Source organism: Ranitomeya variabilis, chromosome 6 (assembly GCF_051348905.1).
Source record: "Ranitomeya variabilis isolate aRanVar5 chromosome 6, aRanVar5.hap1, whole genome shotgun sequence".
Classification (NCBI taxonomy): Eukaryota; Metazoa; Chordata; class Amphibia; order Anura; family Dendrobatidae; genus Ranitomeya; species Ranitomeya variabilis.
Genome location: NC_135237.1, coordinates 33,503,354 through 33,530,107, shown reverse-complemented (window position 1 = coordinate 33,530,107; position 26,754 = coordinate 33,503,354). Strand labels below are relative to the sequence as shown.

At 44.3% G+C, this 26,754-nt stretch overlaps 2 protein-coding genes across 3 annotated transcripts; one reads left to right on the top strand and one right to left on the bottom strand.

Annotated features, from left to right (window-relative positions):
- On the top strand, positions 1–13,694 carry CLXN (calaxin). Its single transcript, XM_077268186.1, has 6 exons — positions 1–187; positions 1,461–1,616; positions 6,402–6,506; positions 8,295–8,446; positions 11,316–11,420; positions 12,279–13,694. The coding sequence occupies exons 1-6, from the start codon at positions 109–111 to the stop codon at positions 12,327–12,329; spliced, it is 648 nt and encodes a 215-aa protein (XP_077124301.1). The 5' UTR covers positions 1–108; the 3' UTR covers positions 12,330–13,694.
- On the bottom strand, positions 12,946–26,731 carry RBM48 (RNA binding motif protein 48). Of its 2 annotated transcripts, none has more exons than XM_077268184.1 (5): positions 26,401–26,731; positions 19,461–19,651; positions 16,473–16,618; positions 14,682–15,157; positions 12,946–13,084 (listed from the first exon to the last, which is right to left on the bottom strand). In XM_077268184.1, exons 1-5 carry the CDS (start codon positions 26,506–26,508, stop codon positions 12,995–12,997), a joined length of 1,011 nt encoding a protein of 336 aa, XP_077124299.1. In that variant the 5' UTR covers positions 26,509–26,731; the 3' UTR covers positions 12,946–12,994. The 2 variants fall into 2 exon arrangements, with proteins under 2 accessions (XP_077124299.1, XP_077124300.1); XM_077268185.1 differs by having other exon boundaries at positions 19,461–19,609; positions 26,401–26,636.
- Positions 26,732–26,754: the final 23 nt, after the last annotated feature.

Genomic DNA, 26,754 nt, shown 5'->3' with positions numbered 1-26,754 from the left:
CTGAGCTGTTACCATGGCTACGCTTGTTGTGCTGCTGCTGAAGCTTTGCTAAGAGATTTCTATCACGTCTCCAGAGTCCACGGACTACAACCCCCAGCAGACCTCGCCATGTCCCAGCATGTGGCTGCCATGAACCGCAAGAACCTGAAGAAGCTGGCGGAGACTCTGTGCAAGAGCGCCCGGCACTGTAACTATCCGGGGGAGCGATGTGTGGGCGGGGAGCCGCAGTGTCACAGCCAGAGAGGGGTCTGCTGTGCCTGATGCTGGGGGTTGTAGTGTATAAGCAGAAATTGCATGCTGGGGGTTGTAGTGTGTAAGCAGACAGTGCATGCTGGGAGTTGTAGTGTATAAGCACACATTGCATGCTGGGAGTTGTAGTTTCTAAGCAGACATTGCCTGTTAGGGGTTGTAGTTGTAACTTGTCGTCACCTGTCTCTGAAATAAGTGATAACTTGCTAATGGGGAGAACCCATTTGGCTCTTTTCCATCTTCCGCCATGATGTGCACCTGTCGGGTGCTGGTGTGCAGAGCGGGCTCAGGTCCTGATCTCGCTACTCGTAAGGCAGGTGGTGGCTGTGCTGTACAGCCAGAATCTGCCTGTAGCAGCAGTGATCAGAGCTGGCTCTCATAGCTACTGACAGTCTCAATAAGCAGCATTTAAGTGTTGTGATCCCAGAGCTGAGCTGCTCCAGGTGCTCATCACCTCTCATCCCCCCAATGTGATTGTGGGGGGCACACGTGCTGCCATGGCCAGCTGAGGCCCCCGTCATTGCCATTTTATAACTCTAATGAAGGTTTCAAAGATAGTAACATTTTCTACATACCGTAGTATTTGAATATGGGGAAAGTGATTAAACAATTGTAGGATCAAGTCCCCTTTGAATACTACAAAGTAATGTAAAAATAAATACATTATTTTTTTAGATAATAAAAGAAATGTAGAAGTTTGACTCACACAGCTTTTCCCAATTAACAAATTAATAAAAAAGATACAAATGAAAAAACTTTGACAATAACAAATACGTTTATTTTTTTCTAAGTCTGATCTAAGAAAATCTAATTAATCCATATGGTAATTAAAAAGTATGAAAAAAAATAACTCTTAAATGTTTTGGTCACTGAACCACGCCCCAAAAATGCAACAATAAGCAACAGAAGCGTTGTACACACCCCGAAATTGTACCAATAAAAACGGCAGATCGTCACGCTAAAATCCATCCGCAACATCAATGGAAAAACAGAACGACGAGTCTCGGAAGACCATAACAAACTATTATTCTGGGTTTTTTTTTACAAAGTTCTGGAAGTTTTTAAACCACAAAAATATAAAACAAAAAAGTTTACAAGATTGCTATCGCCGTAATTAAAGTGACCCCAAGAATCGTGTCGTCAGGTCATTTTTAGGATCCGGCCATTTAACTCCCTCTGGAGTCTCATCGGGATTGTTGTGATTCTTGCAGTCACCAGACAGGAGGTGGAAAGTCTCATCCGTCTGTACAACACGATCGTCGGACGCCCGATAGACCCGTACAGCCGAGGCGGCATCGACAGGAGCACGTTCAGGAACATCCTGCACAACACGTTCACCATGACGGACGACATGATCATGGACCGGGGTGAGTGCAGGACTCGGCGCAGCGGGCACACGGCTCTATAGTGAGGGGCCGCATGGCGCTCCATAGTGAGGGGCTGCACACCGCTCTATAGTGAGGATCCGCACAGCGCTCTATAGTGAGGGGCCGCACACCGCTCTATAGTGAGGGGCCACACACCGCCCTATAGTAATGGGCCGCACACCGCCCTATAGTAATGGGCCGCACACCGCTCTATAGTAATGGGCCGCACCGCTCTATAGTGAGGATCCGCACACCGCTCTATATAGAAAAATTCCAATATGCATTATTGGTGGTATATTAAATCAACCAGATAAATACACCATGTGGCCAGATAAGTACATGACCATATACCACCCATGCATGGACAGAAGGATAACTGTCAAACATAAATTCTAAAGAAGAAAGAACCACAACGCAGTCATAGAATCCAAAAATCTAATAATACTTTATTGATGTGTAAACATAGATAAAACACCAGACAAATAATGTTCAGCAGGGCTAAAAGATGGCAATGGATGCCAACAACAACATGTAAAAGCCCAAGGTATGGTAGTCCCCAGCCATGGAATCATATATAAATATATAGAGAGGTGAGTACATAAAGTGCAGCTCACTATAGCAATAAGACAAACCACCATTTACAGTAATATAAACTATGACGCCAACATTATCACCCAAACACAAGACACAATGGTGGCTGTATATCTATGAAAAGGTATAAACACATGCACATCACCTGATGGTAGTAGTCACTGGCACAGGGACCCCAGTCCACCCCGACGCGCGTTTCGGTTAGGATACCTTCCTCAGGGGGTGCGCGTGTTTATACCTTTTCATAGATATACAGCCACCATTGTGTCTTGTGTTTGGGTGATAATGTTGGCGTCATAGTTTATATTACTGTAAATGGTGGTTTGTCTTATTGCTATTGTGAGCTGCACTTTATGTACTCACCTCTCTATATATTTATATATGATTCCATGGCTGGGGACTACCATACCTTGGGCTTTTACATGTTGTTGTTGGCATCCATTGCCATCTTTTAGCCCTGCTGAACATTATTTGTCTGGTGTTTTATCTATGTTTACACATCAATAAAGTATTATTAGATTTTTGGATTCTATGACTGCGTTGTGGTTCTTTCTTCTTTAGAACACCGCTCTATAGTGAGGGGCCGCACACCGCTCTATAGTGAGGGGCCGCACACCGCTCTATAGTAAGGGCCGCACACTGCTCTATAGTAATGGGCCGCACACTGCTCTATAGTAATGACCCGCACACCGCTCTATAGTGAGGGCCCGCACACTGCTCTACACTGTGTTCCAAATTATTATGCAAATTGGATTTAAGTGTCATAAAGATGTAATTGTTTTGTTTTTCAAATAAACTCGTGGATGGTATTGTGTCTCAGGGCTCAATGGATCACTGAAATCAATCTTAAACACATGTGATAATTGGTTTTCCAGGTAATTCTAATGAAAGGAAAACTACTTAAAAATGATGTTCCACATTATTAAGCAGGTCACAGTTTTCAAGTAACATGGGAAAGAAAAAGGATCTCGGCTGCTGAAAAGCATCAAATAGTGCAATGCCTTGGTGAAGGGATGAAAACATTAGAAATTTTCCAAAAACATAAGCGTGATCATAGTACTGTTAAGAGATTTGTGGCTGTATCTGAGCACAAATGTGTTTGTGCTGATAAAGGCATAATGAGGAAGATTTCTGCCAGGCAAGTTCATCGGATTAAGAGAGCAGCTGCTAAAAAGCCATTACAAAGCAGCAAACAGATATTTGAAGCTGCTGGTGCCTCTGGAGTCCCTCGAACCTCAAGGTGTAGGCTCCTTCAAAGGCTTGCTGTGGTGCATAAACCTACTATTCGGCCACCCCTGAACAGTGTTCACAAGCAGAAATGGTTGTATTGGGCCCACACATATATGAAGACTAATTTCCAAACAGTCTTGTTTACTGATAAGTGTTGAGCAACCCTGGATGGTCCAGATGGATGGAGTAGTGGATGGTTGGTGGATGGCCACCATGTCCCAACAAGGCTGCAACGTCAGCGAGGAGGTGGAGGAGTCATATTTTGGGCTAGAATCATGGGAAACAGCTGGTAAGGCCCTTTAAGGTTCCTGAAGGTGTGAAAATGACCTCTGCAAAGTATATAGAGTTTCTGACTGACAACTTTCTTCTATGGTCTAAAAAGCAGAAACGTGCCTTCAGGAGCAAAATCATCTTCATGCTGACAATGCCCCATCTCATGCTGCAAAGAATACCTCTGAGTCATTGGCTGCTATGGGCATAAAAGGAGATAAACTCATGGTGTGGCCACCATATTCCCCTGACCTCAACCCTATAGAGAACCTTTAGAGGATCATCAAGCAAAAGATCTATGAGGGTGGGAGGCAGTTCACATCCAAACAGCAGCTCTGGGAGGCTATTCCAACTTCATGCAAAGAAATACAAGCAGAAACTCTCCAAAAACTCACAAGTTCAATGGATGCAAGAATTGTGAAGGTGATATCAAAGAAGGGTTCCTATGTTAACATGTAACTAGGCCTGTTGGGATGTTTTGGTGTTAAATAGCTTTTTTGTTCAGTGACTGTGACCTCCTAATGCTGCAAATTCCACAAATGAGCATTTTCAGTTCTTTAAAACATATCAAATGTTTAGAAATTCAACTGTGCATAATAATTTGGAACAGTGCATTTTGAGTTTTTATTCATTTTGGAGATTATACTGTTATCATTGGGAGGTTTCTTCAATAAAATTCGAGGTATACTCTAATGGGTGATGACTTTTATTAGACTGACTGTCATTTGCACCGACCATTTAGGAAAATCTGATAAAAATGTAATTTGCATAATAATTTGGAACATAGTGTATAGTGAGGGGCCGCACACTGCTCTATAGTAATGACCCGCACACCGCTCTATAGTAATGGGCCGCACACCGCTCTATAGTAATGGGCCGCACACCGCTCTATAGTAATGGGGCCACACACCGCTCTATAGTGATGGGCCGCACACGGCTCTATAGTGAGGGGCCGCACATCGCTCTATAGTAATGGGCCGCACACGGCTCTATAGTGAGGGGCCGCACAGCGCTCTATAGTAATGGGCCGCACACCGCTCTATAGTGAGGGGCCGCACAGCTCTCTATAGTAATGGGCCGCACACCGCTCTATAGTAATGGGCCGCACACCGTTCTATAGTAATGGGCTGCACACCGCTCTATAGTAATGGGCCGCACACCGTTCTATAGTGAGGGGCTACACACTGCTCTATAATAATGGGACGCACACCGCTCTATAGTGAGGGGCCGCACAGCGCTCTATAGTAATGGGCCGCACACCGCTCTATAGTAATGGGCCGCACACCGCTCTATAGTAATGGGCCGCACACCGCTCTATAGTAATGGGCCGCACACCGTTCTATAGTGAGGGGCTACACACCGCTCTATAATAATGGGACGCACACCGCTCTATAGTGAGGGGCCGCACAGCGCTCTATAGTAATGGGCCGCACACCGCTCTATAGTGAGGGGCCGCACAGCGCTCTATAGTAATGGGCCGCACACCGCTGTATAGTAATGGGCCGCACACCGCTCTATAGTAATGGGCCGCACACCGCTCTATAGTGAGGGGCCACGCACCGCTCTATAGTAATGGGCCGCACACCGCTCTATAGTAATGGGCCGCACACCGCTCTGTAATTATGGGCCGCACACCGCTCTATAGTAATGGGCCGCACACCGCTCTATAGTAATGGGCCGCACACCGCTCTATAGTAATGGGCCGCACACCGTTCTATAGTGAGGGGCTACACACCGCTCTATAATAATGGGACGCACACCGCTCTATAGTGAGGGGCCGCACAGCGCTCTATAGTAATGGGCCGCACACCGCTCAATAGTAATGGGCCGCACACCGCTCAATAGTAATGGGCCGCACACCGCTCTATAGTAATGGGCCGCACACCGCTCTATAGTAATGGGCCGCACACCGTTCTATAGTGAGGGGCTACACACCGCTCTATAATAATGGGACGCACACCGCTCTATAGTGAGGGGCCGCACAGCGCTCTATAGTAATGGGCCGCACACCGCTCAATAGTAATGGGCCGCACACCGCTCAATAGTAATGGGCCGCACACCGCTGTATAGTAATGGGCCGCACACCGCTCTATAGTAATGGGCCGCACACCGCTCTATAGTGAGGGGCCACGCACCGCTCTATAGTAATGGGCCGCACACCGCTCTATAGTAATGGGCCGCACACCGCTCTGTAATTATGGGCCGCACACCGCTCTATAGTAATGGGCCGCACACCGCTCTATAGTAATGGGCCGCACACCGCTCTATAGTAATGGGCCGCACACCGCTCTATAGTGAGGGGCCGCACACCGCTCTATAGTAATGGGCCGCACACCGCTCTATAGTAATGGGCCACACACCGCTCTATAGTGAGGGGCCGCACACCGCTCTATAGTAATGGGCCGCACACCGCTCTATAGTAATGGGCCGCACACCGCTCTATAGTGAGGGGCCGCACACCGCTCTATAGTAATGAGCCGCACACCGCTCTATAGTAATGGGCCGCGCACCGCTCTATAGTGAGGGGCCGCGCACGGCTCTATAGTAATGGGCCGCACACCGCTCTATAGTGAGGGGCCGCGCACGGCTCTATAGTAATGGGCCGCACACCGCTCTATAGTAAGGGGCCGCCCACCGCTCTATAGTGAGGGGCCGCACACCCCTCTATAGTAAGGACTGTGCTTCTATCTCCAGTATTCAGAGGCTTCGATAAGGACAATGACAGCTACATCAGTGTGAGCGAATGGATAGAAGGCCTGTCTGTGTTTCTCCGGGGAACGCTGGACGAGAAGATAAAATGTAAGTGATCCCATGTGCCGCAATATAAAGGAGGCAAGAACTCTCTTTTCGCCATGACTTATCAGCCTAACTACACGGCAGAACTGGGGGCAACTATAAGGCATCTATTGGCCAAAATAACCCAGGTTCGAATCCTGTTCGTGACGCCAAAGATGAATCGCCCCCACGTTAAGGGCAATGGGGTACTCGGCACCAGGTCCTTCAGTGTTCTGCGGGGATGTCACGGTGGCCCGACCCGGTCCGAGGCCCTTTTGGGAACGCCCAATAAAAGGAATAGTTTTTATGGTTTTGGGAAAGGTCTTTAAAGGGGAAGTTCGTGACGCCACCTGTGGTCAGGGTGACCGACGCTGCTTAGGGATCCGCTGAGGTGATGTTATGGCAGCCAGATGGTATACCAGAGTAAATAATAATGATAATGATGGCAGATGACAGAGGGCACCGAAGGCTCTCCATAGCAAATCCATTTAAGGCCCCAGTCAGCACTGACTACAGCACTAAGATGGAAGAAAGAAACCGTAACTCAGGATCAGTAATGTAATAGTGAGTGCAGCTCTGGAGTATAATACAGGATGTAACTCAGGATCAGTACAGGATCAGTAATGTAATGTATGTACACAGTGACTGCACCAGCAGAATAGTGAGTGCAGCTCTGGAGTATAATACAGGATGTAACTCAGGATCAGTAATGTAATGTATGTACACAGTGACTGCACCAGCAGAATAGTGAGTGCAGCTCTGGGGTATATAATACAGGATGTAACTCAGGATCAGTAATGTAATGTATGTACACAGTGACTGCACCAGCAGAATAGTGAGTGCAGCTCTGGAGTATAATACAGGATGTAACTCAGGATCAGTAATGTAATGTATGCACACAGTGACTGCACCAGCAGAATAGTGAGTGCAGCTCTGGGGTATAATACAGGATGTAACTCAGGATCAGTAATGTAATGTATGTACACAGTGACTGCACCAGCAGAATAGTGAGTGCAGCTCTGGGGTATAATACAGGATGTAACTCAGGATCAGTAATGTAATGTATGTACACAGTGACTGCACCAGCAGAATAGTGAGTGCAGCTCTGGAGTATAATACAGGATGTAACTCAGGATCAGTAATGTAATGTATGCACACAGTGACTGCACCAGCAGAATAGTGAGTGCAGCTCTGGGGTATAATACAGGATGTAACTCAGGATCAGTAATGTAATGTATGTACACAGTGACTGCACCAGCAGAATAGTGAGTGCAGCTCTGGGGTATAATACAGGATGTAACTCAGGATCAGTAATGTAATGTATGTACACAGTGACTGCACCAGCAGAATAGTGAGTGCAGCTCTGGAGTATAATACAGGATGTAACTCAGGATCAGTAATGTAATGTATGTACACAGTGACTGCACCAGCAGAATAGTGAGTGCAGCTCTGGGGTATAATACAGGATGTAACTCAGGATCAGTAATGTAATGTATGTACACAGTGACTGCACCAGCAGAATAGTGAGTGCAGCTCTGGGGTATAATACAGGGTGTAACTCAGGATCAGTAATGTAATGTATGTACACAGTGACTGCACCAGCAGAATAGTGAGTGCAGCTCTGGGGTATAATACAGAATGTAACTCAGGATCAGTAATGTAATGTATGTACACAGTGACTGCACCAGCAGAATAGTGAGTGCAGCTCTGGGGTATAATACAGGATGTAAGTGTAAATCATTTTCTGGTACAGAACATTATAATTATATAACCCTGGGGGCAGATATCTCCTGATTATTGCATTTTCTGCAGATTGCTTTGAGGTTTATGATCTGAACAGTGACGGTTTCATCTCCAGAGAAGAAATGTTCCACATGCTGAAGAACAGTCTCCTTAAGCAGCCGACGGAGGAAGACCCAGATGAGGGTATAAAGGACCTGGTAGAAATTACACTAAAAAAGATGGTATGTGTGTTTCATATCCATCCTTCTTCAGTTTCCAGTTGAGTTCCTGCTGTTCAGATTTCTCAAAGGGACAATACACCTAAATTAAGTTTCTTATATTTGCTTAGTAGCTAATTATTATTATTATTAATTTTTATAGCGCCATTTATTCCATGGCGCTTTACATGTGAAATACGGGGCAAATATAGACAAATACATTAAACATGAGCAAAAACAAGGCACACGGGTACATAAGGAGGGAGGACCCTGCCCACGAGGGCTCACAGTCTGCAGGGGATGGGTGAGGATACACTAGGAGAGGGTAGAGCTGGTTGTGCGGCGGTTCAGTAGGTTCAGGATCACTGCAGGCTGTAGGCTTGTCGGAAGAGGTGAGTCTTCAGGCTCTTTTTGAAAGTTTCTATGGTAGGCGAGAGTCTGATGTGCTGGGGTAGAGAGTTCCAGAGTATGGGGGAAGCACGGGAGAAGTCTTGGATGCGGTTGTGGGAAGAAGAGATGAGAGGGGAGTAGAGAAGGAGGTCTTGAGAGGATCGGAGGTTGCGTGTTGGTAGGTACCGGGAGATCATGTCACTGATGTATGGAGGAGACTGGTTGTGGATGGCTTTGTAGGTCATTGTGAGGGTTTTGAACTGGAGTCTCTGGGCGATAGGAAGCCAGTGAAGGGCTTGGCATAGGGGAGAGGCTGGGGAATAGCGGGGAGACAGGTAGATTTGTCGAGCAGCAGAGTGTAGGATGGATTGGAGTGGTGCCAGAGTGCTAGAGGGGAGTCCAGAGAGTAGGAGGTTGCAGTAGTCGAGGCGGGAGATGATAAGGGCATGCACTAGTGTTTTTGTGGTGTCATGGTCAAGGAATGCGCGGATCCGGGAAATGTTTTTGAGTTGGAGTCGGCAGGAGGAGGCAAGGGCTTGGATATGTGGCTTGAAAGAGAGGGCAGAGTCGAGGATCACCCCGAGGCACCAGGCGTGTGGGACTGGGGAAAGTGAGCAGCCATTGACATTGATGGATAGGTCTGGTGGAGGGGTAGAGTGAGATGGGGGAAAGATGATGAATTCTGTTTTGTCCAGGTTCAGTTGTAGAAAGCGAGCAGAAAAGAAGGCTGAAATAGCAGACAGACAGTGCGGGATTTTGGTAAGTAAGAAGGTGAGGTCAGGTCCGGATAGGTTTGCATTTTTTTTATTATTAAGCAAACTGTAACGAGACAGCCCTAAGAAGCAGTCGGTTTTGCTAGGGGCATCCATGTGACATACGCATGATTTGAGTTAACGAGAAAGAAAACTGATGTTACAATTATGTGTGTGTATACACTGCTCAAAAAAAAGGAACACTAAAATACCACATCCTAGATATCAACAACGTGGCGTTGGTGGATGGAACGAGACATGATGCCATTAGATTCAGGTCTGGGGAACGGGCAGGCCAGTCCATAGCTTCAATGCCTTCATCTTGCAGCAACTGCTGACACTCCAGCCACATGAGGTCTGACATTGTCCTGCATTAGGAGGAACCCAGGGCCAACAGCACCAGCATATGGTCTCACAAGGGGTCTGAGGATCTCATCTCGGTACCTAATGGCAGTCAGGCTACCTCTGGCAAGCACATGGAGGGCTGAGCGGCCCTCCAAAGAAACGCCACCCCACACCATTACTGACCCACTGCCAAACCGGTCATGCTGAAGGATGTTGCAGGCAGCAGATCGCTCTCCACGGCGTCTCCAGACTGTCACATGTGCTCAGTGTGAACCTGCTTTCGTCTGTGAAGAGCACAGGGCATCATTGTCGAATCTGCCAATCGCCCTGCATGGTGTTGGGTTTTAAGCACAACACCCACTTAAGGACGTCAGACCCTCATAATTCAGTCATGGAGTTTGTTTCTGACAGTTTGAGCAGACACATGGATGTTAGTGGTCTGCTGGACGTCATTTTGCAGGGCTCTGGTATTGCTCAAAGGAGGAGGTAGTGGTCCTGCTTCTGGGTTGTTGCCATTCTATGGCCCCCTCCATATCTCCTGGTATCTGCTCCATGCTCTGGACACTGTACTGACAGACACAGCTACCCTTCTTGCCCCAGTTCGCATTGATGTGCCATCCTGGATGAGCTGCACTACCTGAGCAACTTCTTTGCGTTGTAGACACCGTTTCATGCTACTGTACAGTACCTCTAGGGGTGAGAGCAATGACAAAATGCAGAAGTGACCAAAACAGCCAAAAAGGATGAGAACAAAGAAATGGTCTGTGGTCACCCCCTTATGAACCACTCCTATATAGGGGTTGTCTTGCTAATTGCCGATCACTTCTGTTGTCTGTTCCATTTCCACATCAGCAGGAGAAATTGATTCTCAATTAGTGTTGCTTCATAACTGGTTGATTTCACAGAAGTGTGACTTGGCGTTACATTGTGTTGTTTAACTGTTCCCTTTATCATATTTAAAATATACACTTTTTTTTTTTTTTTTTTAAGGCGTAGGGGAGGATAGGATTATCTTTTTTTTTTTTTTTTTTTAAAGCCTAATGCAGAAGTGGATACAGGAGGTATGGAGAACAGGACAGACTGATACTACTTCCTGCTGGATCCACCTCAGGTGTTGGCTGTGTGACCCTAATATTTGTCCCCACAACTGGGCGTCAAAGCCTACAGTATTATGTAGGGTCTGCCATTGAGGAACCATCCATCAGTCAGATTGTACATGTCATGACCATCACACAACGTGATCCTTGCCCTTCTACTCCTGTGATTGACAGGGTCATGTCCCCGCCCTATGTTGTGGAGGAAACTGATGATCCACTGGTCCAGTACCTGCACGTCTGAACATACGCCTATAGACAGTGTATGTAGGTACATAAGACATGACACATGTATTCTGCTTTCCCTCGCAGGATTACGACCATGACAGCAAGCTATCATATTCGGATTTTGAGAAAGCGGTCAGAGAGGAAAACCTTTTACTGGAGGCATTTGGTCCTTGTTTGCCAGACAGTAAGGTGAGAAAAGTCGCCAAATGTCTCATCAGAAAACTGGAGGTCGTTAACGACGATGGTATCTGATGTAGAAACACTGAGCTGGTAGATATCGTCTAATGGGAGATTGATAAAGGACCCATCACCGCCATCTTGGACGACTTCTTAAGGGGCCGTGTCTTTACCATTTACTGCAATAGTAAAATATCGTAGTGTGAAGTAGAAGAGGCCATGGGCTCAAAATCCCAGGAGGGAGGGAGAGACTGAAAATTAAAATGAAAAGTAAAACCAAATAGTTTTGAAAAAACGTTAAAATTGAACAAAAATTCAGAAAAAGTCTATTCATTATCTTTTCGTTATCCAAAAATGTAAAAGCTTATGATTTTCATATTCAGTATTCCCGCATCCATAAAACAGCAATCAAAATATACATTTATTAAACCCAAAGTTAATAAAAAAAATAATAATTGAAACTCCAGAATAGCTGCTTTTTGTTGCTGAAACTTTCCCCATAAAACATAATGCAAAGTGGTCAAGACATTAAATGTACCTCAAAGCGGTACCAATAAAAATATCAGCGCAGCACCCCAAAAAAAACAAACCCTCATGCGGATATGTCGGCGGAAAATTAAAAAGGAATGACTTTTGGAAGAAGGGAGGAGGAGAAAAAAACAAAAGCGCAAAAATAAAAAACTGGCTCCGTTCTTAAAAGCTTAAAGGGAACCCATCAGATTGGAAACCTCTATTATAGGGTTATTCTGCAGGTTAAAAGCTGAAGGTGCCCGGCCGCTGTACTGAACGTGCGGCACCTGGGAGAAGATGAACTTTATTTCTCCCTGCAGCCGCCGGCTTACAGTCATTATTCTATTTTTCTTTTCGCAGAGCATCATGGCGTTTGAAAGTCAAGCATTTGCCGAGCCGGGGGACCTGTAGGCAAGAACATCACAGGAGAGGGATGTGGATCGTCTGTAAGAATAAGGGTATGTTCACACACATGCGTTTTCACTGCGGTTTTTTTTTTAGCTGCATTTTACATTACCAGATAGGCCTGAGGTTTCTGAGATCTCATGGACGCAGTTTGTTTTTGTTTTTTTGTGCCAAAACCTCATGAAGTAGAATCAGGGTTTTTTTGGCACTAAACTTTATCAGCATGCCCAATAGACAAATGTAGCATGACAAAAACACAATAAAAAGCGAGCAACACCTGATTTTTTTGCAGCAAGTTTTTTTTTTTTTTTTTTTTACTGCCAAAGAACAGGTTTTGCTGCTGAAAAAAAACGCAGCAAAAACGCAACGTGTGAACATAGATTAACTGGGAAGTAAACGTGTTGTGTTGGGTGGTGTCTGTGCCAGTCAGCAACAGTGATACCAAAGTACTGTATACCCTGTGTGAGGAGGCACCAGCCTCAGGGTCTATGCTGGGATCTGTGGTCCTTTCAATGGCCCCTCACTAGTGACGGACCCTGCTCTGCTAAAATAAACTTTGACAACAACAGCAGTAACATATTCTCTGCCATTTATAATAAAAAATAATTAAATAATTTATTCTCTGCTGCATTCACAAAGCTGGGGACTGAGCAAACAAAGCTCATACTTTTTCATATTCTTCTTCTCTGTTTTACTGGAGGTGCCGATGTGTTGTCACCCGATGTGGCTTCCGGTTTAGTTACTGTAGAACATTCAGAAACCTAAAGAAAACAGGATGAATAGAAAAAAATTAATCAAATTATTGCCGAAAAACTGTTTCCTGTGCACAGAAGTGATCAATGTCTCATAGCACGAGGGCCCCATAGCATGATTAAAAGCTTGAGGAGGCCTGCTCGGCTTTTACAGTCAGCCCCGTACATTATATGTATGGCACCAAATCTAGCCATGATGGTAAATGACATAATAGTGTCCGCCTGCAGCCACCAGTAGGGGGAGCACACAACTTATACACTGGATTCAATGATAAAACAGTATGCGGTCAGCTCCCCCTAGTGGAGGCCAGAAGAAGAACCATCCGATAAAGTCCAAAGGGCAATGACTTCTTACCCATCAATCGCTTTCCAATAGCAGGGATCAGAGTTAGCTCAGATCTCTGCTGTTTAACCACTTAAATGCCGCTGTCCATCTCTGGCAGTGGCATTTACATAATGCAAACCAATGCGATGATCCGTTCTAATGCACACCAGCTCCCACTGTAACGAGAACATGGCCATGTGGTCTGCCGAAAGCCCCCATCTCTGCCATCTTTATACTATTCGGTTGTACTTAATAAGAGATCGCTAATTTCACTTACCAACTCCAATACCCTAGCATTGCAGTAAAAAAGTACAAGCGATTAAATGGTCGCGGGATCAAATCCCCTAGAAAGATTAAAAAAAAAGAAAAACATTTTTTTTCTTTAAGTTACATTGCCCTACTTTTCCTTATTAAAAATAAAGAAATCTAAAAACAAAACCAATTCACCCTCCTCAAATATTTGGTGTCACCCAGTAACAGTCCAATCAACACCCTTAAGAAAAAAAATTATTGAAAAGCCAGAGTTGCGATTTTTCTGTCTGAGTGTCTCAAGCAAAAATACAATAAAAGGTGATTAAAATGTCGCATGTACCTCAAAGTATTTCAATAAAAATTGTCAGCTCTTCTTGCAAAGAATGAGCCCTCACACAGCTCCATAGATGGAGTAAATTCTAAAAGGTATGGGTCTCAAATGGTAAAAAATATATAATTTTTTTTTTTTAATGGTTTTACAGAGTTGAGAATTTTTACCTTTTTAACCACTGAACTAGGAAGAAAAAACTATAAAAAAAAAAAAAAAAAAAAACTTATCGCTGTAATAACCTGGACAATCCAAGACAGTTTTACTGTAAATTTAATGTAGTAAAAAGTAAACGTAAAAAAAATAAATATTTTTTTTCCACCATTTCACATCAATGGGAATTTTGTTTTTCTCTATATTATATAGTAAGATTAACGGTGTCGTTCAAAACTCGTCCTGCAAAAAACATGCCCTGGTACACCTGTCGAATGAAAAACATTAAAAAAGTTCTGGATATTGTAAGAAGAGGGGCAAAAAAAGTGCAATCAGAAAACTAGTTGCAGGTGGAAATCAAACGCGGGCCACAATCAGTGTTTCAGTAGTGCAGCCTCAGGCTCGGGGCCAATAACCTTGTGTCTTTATATCTCGGCATAGAAGCACAATATTAAATATGGCTGCTCACGTTTTCAGTATACGCTATGTAAGTGATTAAATAAATAAGACCGCACCTATGGAGCTTCCAGGATCGCCTGTATACGCACCTCTTTTAGTTTTTCACTTATTAATTTGGCTGAGGCGTTTAGGGAATCATCCTCCAGGTCTAACTTTGGCAGCTCGGGAAGTTTCGGTCCGATTACAACCTCTGGGGAATCAGAAAGAGATAGAGAAAGTGCCAAACTAGCCTCCCGCCTCCTCTGTCGCTCCTGAAGCTGCGCGGTCCTCGGCATAAACCGGGCAGCGCTGCTCCGCACAAGCACCTGCGCTGGATTGCTAGTCTCCTGTAGTCTGCTGCAGGGTGGGGGACGGACTGTGCCCCCGGAAGGCAAGGTTTCAGAGACTGAAGGCGAACTGTATTCCTGGCAAGGTTCAGGAGTCACATATGGCTGCAGGGGTGAAAAATCATCAGGCTGAGGAGCGGGGCCCCACATGGAGGTGGCCACAGATTTGGACTCCGCAGATGCAGACACCGAACCAGATTTCTCTGACATGTCTTTTCTTCTTTCTTTACCTTGATAGCCTTGAGGAATAATATATGGATGTTAGGGTCTAAAGATGAACAGTGCAATGTACAGGTAACATGGTCAACAGTTTGACATTCATAGAAATATGTAATACTGCCCCCTATGTACAAGAATATAACTACTATAATACTGCCCCTGTGTACAAGAATATAACTACTATAATACTGCTCCTATGTGCAAGAATATAACTACTATAATACTGCTCCTATGTACAAGAATATAACTACTATAATACTGCCCCTATGTACAAGAATATAACTACTATAATACTGCCCCTATGTACAAGAATATAACTACTATACTACTGCCCCTATGTACAAGAATATAACTACTATAATACTGCTCCTATGTACAAGAATATAACTACTAAAATACTGCCCCTATGTACAAGAATATAACTACTATAATACTGCTCCTATGTACAAGAATATAACTACTATAATACTGCTCCTATGTACAAGAATATAACTACTATAATACTGCTCCTATGTACAAGAATATAACTACTATAATACTGCCCTCTATGTACAAGAATATAACTACTATAATACTGCCCTCTATGTACAAGAATATAACTACTATAATACTGCCCCTATGTACAAGAATATAACTACTATAATACTGCTCCTATGTACAAGAATATAACTACTATAATACTGCCCTCTATGTACAAGAATATAACTACTATAATACTGCCCTCTATGTACAAGAATATAACTACTATAATACTGCCCCTATGTACAAGAATATAACTACTATAATACTGCTCCTATGTACAAGAATATAACTACTATAATACTGCCCCTATGTACAAGAATATAACTACTATAATACTGCCCCTATGTACAAGAATAGAACTACTATAATACTGCCCCTATGTACAAGAATATAACTACTATAATACTGCCCTCTATGTACAAGAATATAACTACTATAATACTGCCCTCTATGTACAAGAATATAACTACTATAATACTGCCCCTATGTACAAGAATAGAACTACTATAATACTGCCCCTATGTACAAGAATATAACTACTATAATACTGCCCTCTATGTACAAGAATATAACTACTATAATACTGCCCTCTATGTACAAGAATATAACTACTATAATACTGCCCCTATGTACAAGAATATAACTACTATAATACTGCTCCCTATGTACAAGAATATAACTACTATAATACTGCTCCCTATGTACAAGAATATAACTACTATAATACTGCTCCTATGTACAAGAATAGAACTACTATAATACTGCCCCCTATGTACCTGGAATATATCACCAATATGACCGGATATAACTGACCTCTTTCATCTGTTGCTCGCGCCACGTATCGTCTTCTATCTTGAAGTTTTTCTCTGGTCTCTTGAACACTCTCAAACTCTGGGGCATAGCAGACATGGAGGATTCCTCCGAAGAAACTGTTTTCATCTAATTTCCGTTTGGCAACTCTAAAGAGAGAAACCATAGAATTAAAGGGATGTTCCCATCTTCCATAGATCTATGATAGTAGTGGTCCCACCCATGGTACGCCTGCCTATCTTGAGAACAAGGACCATGCTGCACGGTCAGATTTCCCATATAAGCTGCACTGGTGGAAGAAAGGAAGAAGTAGGTGACGGACTTTAAACAGCCAAATCTCCATCCGGTCTTGTTGGTCTGATTGATTGTGCTCCTTTAATAACTGATATATGCAGCAAAGTATATAGAACATAATGTTTAATAAATGCAGTGAAAAATAGCAGATAAGGTTATATGGAAACAATAATGGTGAAGTGCTCCGGGTGCCGGAGATCATAATACATCACGATCTCACCCAAGAAGCTTCCAATGGCTCCAAACAGGATCCTCAGCACGGAGACAGGTGGTCAGAGCCAGGATAGATGCAATGTTCCTACGTACCCTGGTGGGCCCTGTGTCTCCTGCCCTTACAAGAGCAGTGCCCAAATGTTATCTATATACAGCGACCCCCCCCCCAGAAAAAGAGAGGCCCACCCCCCTTTCTGCCTCAATATTGAGGCCTCATCAGGGGGGTGTACTTGAAAATATCAGGACTCAGAGGTCCAACACACAAATGGGGTAATAAATAAATGCAGTGGCAGATACACCTCTCAGGTGACCGTGCAGGGTGAAGCCAAGCCCAAAAATTAGAAGAAAGGGGGGCACATACCTGTGGGTATAAATAATATTCCCTTGATTAACATCTCCCCGGCGTTCCACATGCGAGAGAGGGACTTCCTGTCCAGCCCCTTGGAGTCATCACGCCTCCTAAGACATGATGCCCAAATAAACAATAGCCCAATGGATGCCCCGATGTAATTCCTGTTCCCCCTCCGGCACGTCATGAGTCTCCGGAGATGCCACCGCGTGTCACGCACAGTGTGGGAAAGACTAAGTGCAACACGAAGGGATGAGGGGAAGGAAGCCCAGACACTAGGGAAAGGGTGAGTGGAGACCCCTAGGTGGATCTAGTAACACCCTACCGTCCCTATATTTGTTCCTCATCAATCGTCGAGCAGGAAGCCTGTATCTCCCTAGAGCGAAGCCCTGAATAGGGAGGGGTGGGATGAGCACTTGTCAGTCCCCACTGTAAACTAAAGACAAAAAAGGTGGACAGACAAGGGGAATGAACTTAGCTTGCGCAGACTCCGAGAGGTAACACCAAACGTCCTCAAACAGCTCCAGAGAGGAATTTAGCAGACTGCTATAGCTCCAAGCCTTCACAAAGGAAAAATGTGAATATCACCGGCAACTCTCTGTAGCAGACTGGGGATTTATAAACACCCAGGTCCAGGTGTGTCAACTAGAGCCGGAGGGAGGTTGCCGCTGGGTCCAAGAGTCTGAAGGATTAAGGAGGCGTCTGTAATGCCAAATGCAGCGACCTTCTGCTGCCAAATTCAAAGCGACAGTGTGCTGCATCTGGCACAACCGTGACACCGCGGTATCATAGGATGGATGCGCCGGAGTATTTCCTGTCCCGCCTGCAATGCGTCATGTGTCTCTGGACACTTATGCCCACAATGGTGATATCACTATATGATAAAATATAAACAATGTCATCAGTATGACAGATATATGAATGGATATTTTAGGCAATCAACACAAGGGGTAGGGATTAGCAATGAGTGAAAGTGCTGGGATAAGGTGTTATATGAGCATGCTCGGTGCCAACATGGTCTTCGGCGTGCTCGAATATTATGTTCGAGTCCCCGCAGCTGCATGTCTCTTAGCTGTTCAACAGCCGCAACAAATGTAGAGATTGTCTAACAAACAGGAAATCCCTGCATGTGTTGTGGCCGTCTAACAGCCGTGAGACACGCAGCTGCGGGAACTCAAACATAGCACCGAGCATGCTCAGATAACACCTTATGCGAGCACGCTCATTCATCACTACTGCCCCATCATCAAATGTTGATATTAGGTGCGTAATCTTCACTTTTGGACCCGAGAGAGTGTTGGGAAGCTTCTCTTACCAAAGAATCGGGGTGCCCCCTCTCAAGGAACCTTTGTCTTAGATCCCTTGATTGTCGATGAAGTCCCTTTTATCAGAACATTTGGGTCTTAGGGAATCTGGATGGCGGCTATTCCAATTTGGAAATGAATTAGTAGCAGTTGGTTTACAAACATGGTAGATTGTAACGTCCCAGCCTCTGTTTTAGTTATCAAAAGATCCAGGAACGAGTTTTTGTTCATGGATTTCAAATGTAAATTTGAGTCCAATGTTATTGGTATTTAGGGACCCAAAAAACTTCTGGTTCCCCTCCACCGGACGCTTCCATAGCAGGGACACATCATCTACATATCTGACCCAAAGGTCGATACATTCAGATGCGTCACAATTACCCTCCGAAAAAGACAATGGTCTTTAAATATTCCGGGGGCTGCAGATCCTCGGAGAGGGGGATGTGTTCTTACATTTTGGAAATCCAGTAGTGCATTTGTGATGAACATTCGTTAAGCTGCTCACAGATTGGAATGTTTGATCCCTGATTGGACCAGTGACGTCTGATTCTTAAAGGGATATTCCCCATAAGAGAACAGTGAGTTTACAAATTAAACAACAGGGGTGGGCGAGCCATCAATAATCATGCAATGGTGTATTACAACACTGGAGTACAGTCCCAATAAGTCACCAGCCCCCCATGGCCTTGTCACCACCCAGTACTAAGTACAGAGGCTCTCCTCCTCCCTGAGGTCCCATGCCTGGTGCAGCCTCTCCTCTCCAGTAACATTAGGGGGTCTCTACTAGAAAGGGAAAGTATAAAGGGAAAGATCCTGATACAGAAGTCTCACCGTGCGCTCTGTAACCGCTGGAACTTAATGAGGTAGACCTCTGTGAACTGCTCGGCTGGGTATTCATCCAGCGGATTGTATTCTTCTACTGCTCCAAAAAGTGCAAACTGCTCAACCAGTTCCTTCATAACACCGATGGCTGGGACCCCCTGCACCAGCAAATACCGAGACTCCAGATTAATCGTGTAAACCTACAGGTGAGAGGACAGAGAAAGGTGCGGAATACTGAGCCGAGCACTAGAGAAACCCACCCAATGGGCCCCGTCTATGTAATGATATGTACATACATCACTGAGTTACCCCCTGTATTATACTCCAGAGCTGCACTCACTATTCTGCTGGTGCAGTCACTGTGTACATACATTATATTACTGATCCGGAGTTACATCCTGTATTATACTCCAGAGCTGCACTCAATATTCTGCTGGTGCAGTCACTGTGTACATACATTACATTACTGATCCTGAGTTACATCCTGTATTATACCCCAGAGCTGCACTCACTATTCTGCTAGTGCAGTCACTGTGTACATACAGTACATTACATTACTGATCCTGAGTTACATCCTGTATTATACTCCAGAGCTGCACTCACTATTCTGCTGGTGCAGTCACTGTGTACATACATTACATTACTGATCCTGAGTTACATCCTGTATTATACCCCAGAGCTGCACTCACTATTCTGCTGGTGCAGTCACTGTGTACATACATTACATTACTGATCCTGAGTTACATCCTGTATTATACTCCAGAGCTGCACTCACTATTCTGCTGGTGCAGTCACTGTGTACATACATTACTGATCCTGAGTTACATCCTGTATTATACCCCAGAGCTGCACTCACTATTCTGCTGGTGCAGTCTCTGTGTACATACATTACATTACTGATCCTGAGTTACATCCTGTATTATGCCCCAGAGCTGCGCTCACTATTCTGCTGGTGCAGTCACTGTGTACATACATTACATTACTGATCCTGAGTTACATCCTGTATTATACCCCAGAGCTGCACTCACTATTCTGCTGGTGCAGTCACTATGTACATACATTACATAACTGATCCTGAGTTACATCCTGTATTATACTCCAGAGCTGCACTCACTATTCTGCTGGTGCAGTCACTGTGTACATACATTACATTACTGATCCTGAGTTACCTCCTGTATTATACTCCAGAGCTGCACTCACTATTCTGCTGGTGCAGTCACTGTGTACATACATTACATTACTGATCCTGAGTTACATCCTGTATTATACCCCAGAGCTGCACTCACTATTCTGCTGGTGCAGTCACTGTGTACATACATTACATTACTGATCCTGAGTTACATCCTGTATTATACTCCAGAGCTGCACTCACTATTCTGCTGCTGCAGTCACTGTGTACATACATTACATTACTGACCCTGAGTTACCTCCTGTATTATACTCCAGAGCTGCACTCACTATTCTGCTGCTGCAGTCACTGTGTACATACATTACATTACTGATCCTGAGTTACATCCTGTATTATACTCCAGAGCTGCACTCACTATTCTGCTGGTGCAGTCACTGTGTACATACATTACTGATCCTGAGTTACATCCTGTATTATACTCCAGAGCTGCACTCACTATTCTACTGGTGCAGTCACTGTGTACATACATTACATTACTGACCCTGAGTTACCTCCTGTATTATACTCCAGAGCTGCACTCACTATTCTGCTGGTGCAGTCACTGTGTTCATACATTACTGATCCTGAGTTACATCCTGTATTATACTCCAGAGCTGCCCTCACTATTCTGCTGGTGCAGTCACTGTGTACATATATTACATTACTGATCCTGAGTTACATCCTGTATTATACCCCAGAGCTGCACTCACTATTCTGCTGGTGCAGTCACTGTGTACATACATTACATCACTGATCCTGAGTTACATCCTGTATTATACCCCAGAGCTGCACTCACTATTCTGCTGGTGCAGTCACTGTGTACATACATTACATTACTGATCCTGAGTTACATCTTGTATTATACTCCAGTGCTGCACTCACTATTCTGCTGGTGCAGTCACTGTGTACATACATTACTGATCCAGAGTTACATCCTGTATTATACCCCAGAGCTGCACTCACTATTCTGCTGTTGCAGTCACTGTGTACATACATTACTGATCCTGAGTTACATCCTGTATTATACCCCAGAGCTGCACTCACTATTCTGCTGGTGCAGTCACTGTGTACATACATTACATATCCTGAGTTACATCTTGTATTATACTCCAGTGCTGCACTCACTATTTTGCTGGTGCAGTCACTGTGTACATACATTACTGATCCAGAGTTACATCCTGTATTATACCCCAGAGCTGCACTCACTATTCTGCTGTTGCAGTCACTGTGTACATACATTACTGATCCTGAGTTACATCCTGTATTATACCCCAGAGCTGCACTCACTATTCTGCTGTTGCAGTCACTGTGTACATACATTACTGATCCTGAGTTACATCCTGTATTATACCCCAGAGCTGCACTCACTATTGTGCTGGTGCAGTCACTGTGTACATACATTACTGATCCTGAGTTACATCCTGTATTATACTCCAGAGCTGCCCTCACTATTCTGCTGGTGCAGTCACTGTGTACATATATTACATTACTGATCCTGAGTTACATCCTGTATTATACTCCAGAGCTGCACTCACTATTCTGCTGGTGCAGTCACTGTGTACATACATTACATTACTGATACTGATACTGAGTTACCTCCTGTATTATATCCCAGAGCTGCACTCACTATTCTGATGGTGCAGTCACTGTGTACATACATTACATCACTGATCCTGAGTTACATCCTGTATTATACCCCAGAGCTGCACTCACTATTCTGCTGGTGCAGTCACTGTGTACATACATTACATTACTGATCCTGAGTTACATCCTGTATTATACTCCAGAGCTGCACTTACTATTCTGCTGGTGCAGTCACTGTGTACGTACATTACATTACTGATCCTGAGTTACATCCTGTATTATACTCCAGTGCTGCACTCACTATTCTGCTGGTGCAGTCACTGTGTACATACATTACATTACTGATCCTGAGTTATATCCTGTATTATACCCCAGAGCTGCACTCACTATTCTGCTGGTGCAGTCACTGTGTACATACATTACATTACTGATCCTGAGTTACATCCTGTATTATACTCCAGTGCTGCACTCACTATTCTGCTGGTGCAGTCACTGTGTACATACATTACATTACTGATCCTGAGTTACATCCTGTATTATACTCCAGAGCTGCACTCACTATTCTGCTGCTGCAGTCACTGTGTACATACATTACTGATCCTGAGTTACATCCTGTATTATACCCCAGAGCTGCACTCACTATTCTGCTGCTGCAGTCACTGTGTACATACATTACATTACTGACCCTGAGTTACCTCCTGTATTATACTCCAGAGCTGCACTCACTATTTTGCTGGTGCAGTCACTGTGTACATACATTACATTACTGATCCTGAGTTACATCCTGTATTATACTCCAGAGCTGCACTCACTATTCTGCTGCTGCAGTCACTGTGTACATACATTACTGATCCTGAGTTACATCCTGTATTATACCCCAGAGCTGCACTCACTATTCTGCTGGTGCAGTCACTGTGTACATACATTACATTACTGATCCTGAGTTACATCCTGTATTATACTCCAGAGCTGCACTCACTATTCTGCTGGTGCAGTCACTGTGTACATACATTACATTACTGACCCTGAGTTACATCCTGTATTATACTCCAGAGCTGCACTCACTATTCTGCTTGTGCAGTCACTGTGTACATACATTACATTACTGATCCTGAGTTACATCCTGTATTATACCCCAGAGCTGCACTCACTATTCTGCTGGTGCAGTCACTGTGTACATACATTACATTACTGATCCTGAGTTACATCCTGTATTATACCCCAGAGCTGCACTCACTATTCTGCTGGTGCAGTCACTGTGTACATACATTACATTACTGATCCTGAGTTACATCCTGTATTATACTCCAGAGCTGCACTCACTATTCTGCTGGTGCAGTCACTGTGTACATACATTACATTACTGATCCTGAGTTACATCCTGTATTATACTCCAGAGCTGCACTCACTATTCTGCTGGTGCAGTCACTGTGTACATACATTACATTACTGATCCTGAGTTACATCCTGTATTATACTCCAGAGCTGCACTCACTATTCTGCTGGTGCAGTCACTGTGTACATATATTACATTACTGACCCTGAGTTACATCCTGTATTATACTCCAGAGCTGCACTCACTATTCTGCTTGTGCAGTCACTGTGTACATACATTACATTACTGATCCTGAGTTACATCCTGTATTATACCCCAGAGCTGCACTCACTATTCTGCTGGTGGAGTCACTGTGTACATACATTACATTACTGATCCTGAGTAACCTCCTGTATTATACTCCAGAGCTGCACTCACTATTCTGCTGGTGCAGTCACTGTGTACATACATTACATTACTGATCCTGAGTTACATCCTGTATTATACCCCAGAGCTGCACTCACTATTCTGCTGGTGGAGTCACTGTGTACATACATTACATTACTGATCCTGAGTTACATCCTGTATTATACCCCAGAGCTGCACTCACTATTCTGCTGGTGCAGTCACTGTGTACATACATTACATTACTGATCCTGAGTTACATCCTGTATTATACCCCAGAGCTGCACTCACTATTCTGCTGGTGCAGTCACTGTGTACATACATTACTGATGCTGATTTACATCCTGTATAATACCCCAGAGCTGCACTCACTATTCTGCTGGTGCAGTCACTGTGTACATACATTACATTACTGATCCTGAGTTACATGCTGTATTATACCCCAGAGCTGCACTCACTATTCTGCTGGTGCAGTCACTGTGTACGTACATTACATTACTGATCCTGAGTTACATCCTGTATTATACCCCAGAGCTGCACTCACTATTCTGCTGGTGCAGTCACTGTGTACATACATTACTGATCCTGAGTTACATCCTGTATTATACTCCAGAGCTGCACTCACTATTCTGCTGGTGCAGTCACTGTGTACATACATTACATTACTGATCCTGAGTTACATCCTGTATTATACCCCAGAGCTGCACTCACTATTCTGCTGGTGCAGTCACTGTGTACATACATTACATTACTGATCCTGAGTTACATCCTGTATTATACTCCAGAGCTGCACTCACTATTCTGCTGGTGCAGTCACTGTGTACATACATTACATTACTGATCCTGAGTTACATCCTGTATTATACCCCAGAGCTGCACTCACTATTCTGCTGGTGCAGTCACTGTGTACGTACATTACATTACTGATCCTGAGTTACATCCTGTATTATACCCCAGAGCTGCACTCACTATTCTGCTGGTGCAGTCACTGTGTACGTTCATTACATTACTGATCCTGAGTTACATCCTGTATTATACCCCAGAGCTGCACTCACTATTCTGCTGGTGCAGTCACTGTGTACATACATTACATTACTGATCCTGAGTTACATCTTGTATTATACTCTAGAGCTGCACTCACTGTTCTGCTGGTGCAGTCACTGTGTACATACATTACATTACTGATCCTGAGTTACATCCTGTATTATACTCCAGTGCTGCACTCACTATTCTGCTAGTACAGTCACTGTGTACATACATTACATTACTGATCCTGAGTTACATCCTGTATTATACTCCAGTGCTGCACTCACTATTCTGCTGGTGCAGTCACTGTGTACATACATTACTGATCCTGAGTTACATCCTGTATTATACTCCAGAGCTGCACTCACTATTCTGCTGGTGCAGTCACTGTGCACATACATTACATTACTGATCCTGAGTTACATCCTGTATTATACTCCAGTGCTGCACTCACTATTCTGCTGGTGCAGTCACTGTGTACATACATTACTGATCCTGAGTTACATCCTGTATTATACTCCAGAGCTGCACTCACTGTTCTGCTGGTGCAGTCACTGTGCACATACATTACATTACTGATCCTGAGTTACATCCTGTATAATACCCCAGAGCTGCACTCACTATTCTGCTGGTGCAGTCACTGTGTACATACATTACATTACTGATCCTGAGTTACATCCTGTAATATACCCCAGAGCTGCACTCACTATTCTGCTGGTGCAGTCACTGTGTACATACATTACATTACTGATCCTGAGTTACATCCTGTATTATACTCCAGAGCTGCACTCACTATTCTGCTGGTGCAGTCACTGTGTACATACATTACATTACTGATCCTGAGATACATCCTGTATTATACTCCAGAGCTGCACTCACTATTCTGCTGGTGCAGTCACTGTGTACATACATTACATTACTGATCCTGAGTTACATCCTGTAATATACCCCAGAGCTGCACTCACTATTCTGCTGGTGCAGTCACTGTGTACATACATTACATTACTGATCCTGAGTTACATCCTGTATTATACTCCAGAGCTGCACTCACTATTCTGCTGGTGCAGTCACTGTGTACATACATTACATTACTGATCCTGAGTTACATCCTGTAATATACCCCAGAGCTGCACTCACTATTCTGCTGGTGCAGTCACTGTGTACATACATTACATTACTGATCCTGAGTTACATCCTGTATTATACTCCAGAGCTGCACTCACTATTCTGCTGGTGCAGTCACTGTGTACATACATTACATTACTGATCCTGAGTTACATCTTGTATTATACCGCAGAGCTGCACTCACTATTATTACTGTCTCTGTATCACCCTCTTCCATGTGCTGTAGGACTACAAGTACCAGGTCCTCCCTATCCTGTATGCAGGGGTTTCTAGTCCCACAATAATCTGTAGTGTCACATTTAGCGTTATATAATGACCCCACGCACTTTGACTGCTCTCGGATTCCGTCCATCTCGGTACTTCGCTCGGGAGGCGCAGATCTTTCGCTGTTCGTGGTGCGGATGAACTTCTATCTGCAAACGTGGATCCGTCATGTTCTTCCTTCTTTCTCCTAAATCAAACACTCCAGGCCGCTTTCACTTCTATATACCATCACTGCTCCGTCTGCCTGTGAAGGAACCATTTTCCTGAAGCCTACGGCTTGATTTATAAAGCTCTTGGTCTTCGGAATGATGGCCGCCCTTAGATCGCCTTGTTGTAGAGGTAGAGACACTTTTCTTTACTCCGCTTGGCACGCTCTACAAATCACGTGTCCGCACAGTACCCGGAAACGCCAACTA

Excerpts from the sequence above, each read along its gene's own strand:
- CLXN (XM_077268186.1), top strand. The coding sequence starts at position 109 with ATGTCCCAGCATGTGGCTGCCATGAACCGCAAGAACCTGAAGAAGCTG. Across the intron at positions 188-1,460 it reads GTGCAAGAGCGCCCGGCACT|TCACCAGACAGGAGGTGGAA; the intron begins GTAACTATCCGG and ends TGATTCTTGCAG. Across the intron at positions 8,447-11,315 it reads AAATTACACTAAAAAAGATG|GATTACGACCATGACAGCAA; the intron begins GTATGTGTGTTT and ends TTTCCCTCGCAG.
- RBM48 (XM_077268184.1), bottom strand. The coding sequence starts at position 26,508 with ATGACGGATCCACGTTTGCAGATAGAAGTTCATCCGCACCACGAACAG. Across the intron at positions 15,158-16,472 it reads GCGAGCAACAGATGAAAGAG|GCTATCAAGGTAAAGAAAGA; the intron begins GTCAGTTATATC and ends TTATTCCTCAAG. Across the intron at positions 13,085-14,681 it reads TAAGTGAAAAACTAAAAGAG|GTTTCTGAATGTTCTACAGT; the intron begins GTGCGTATACAG and ends TGTTTTCTTTAG.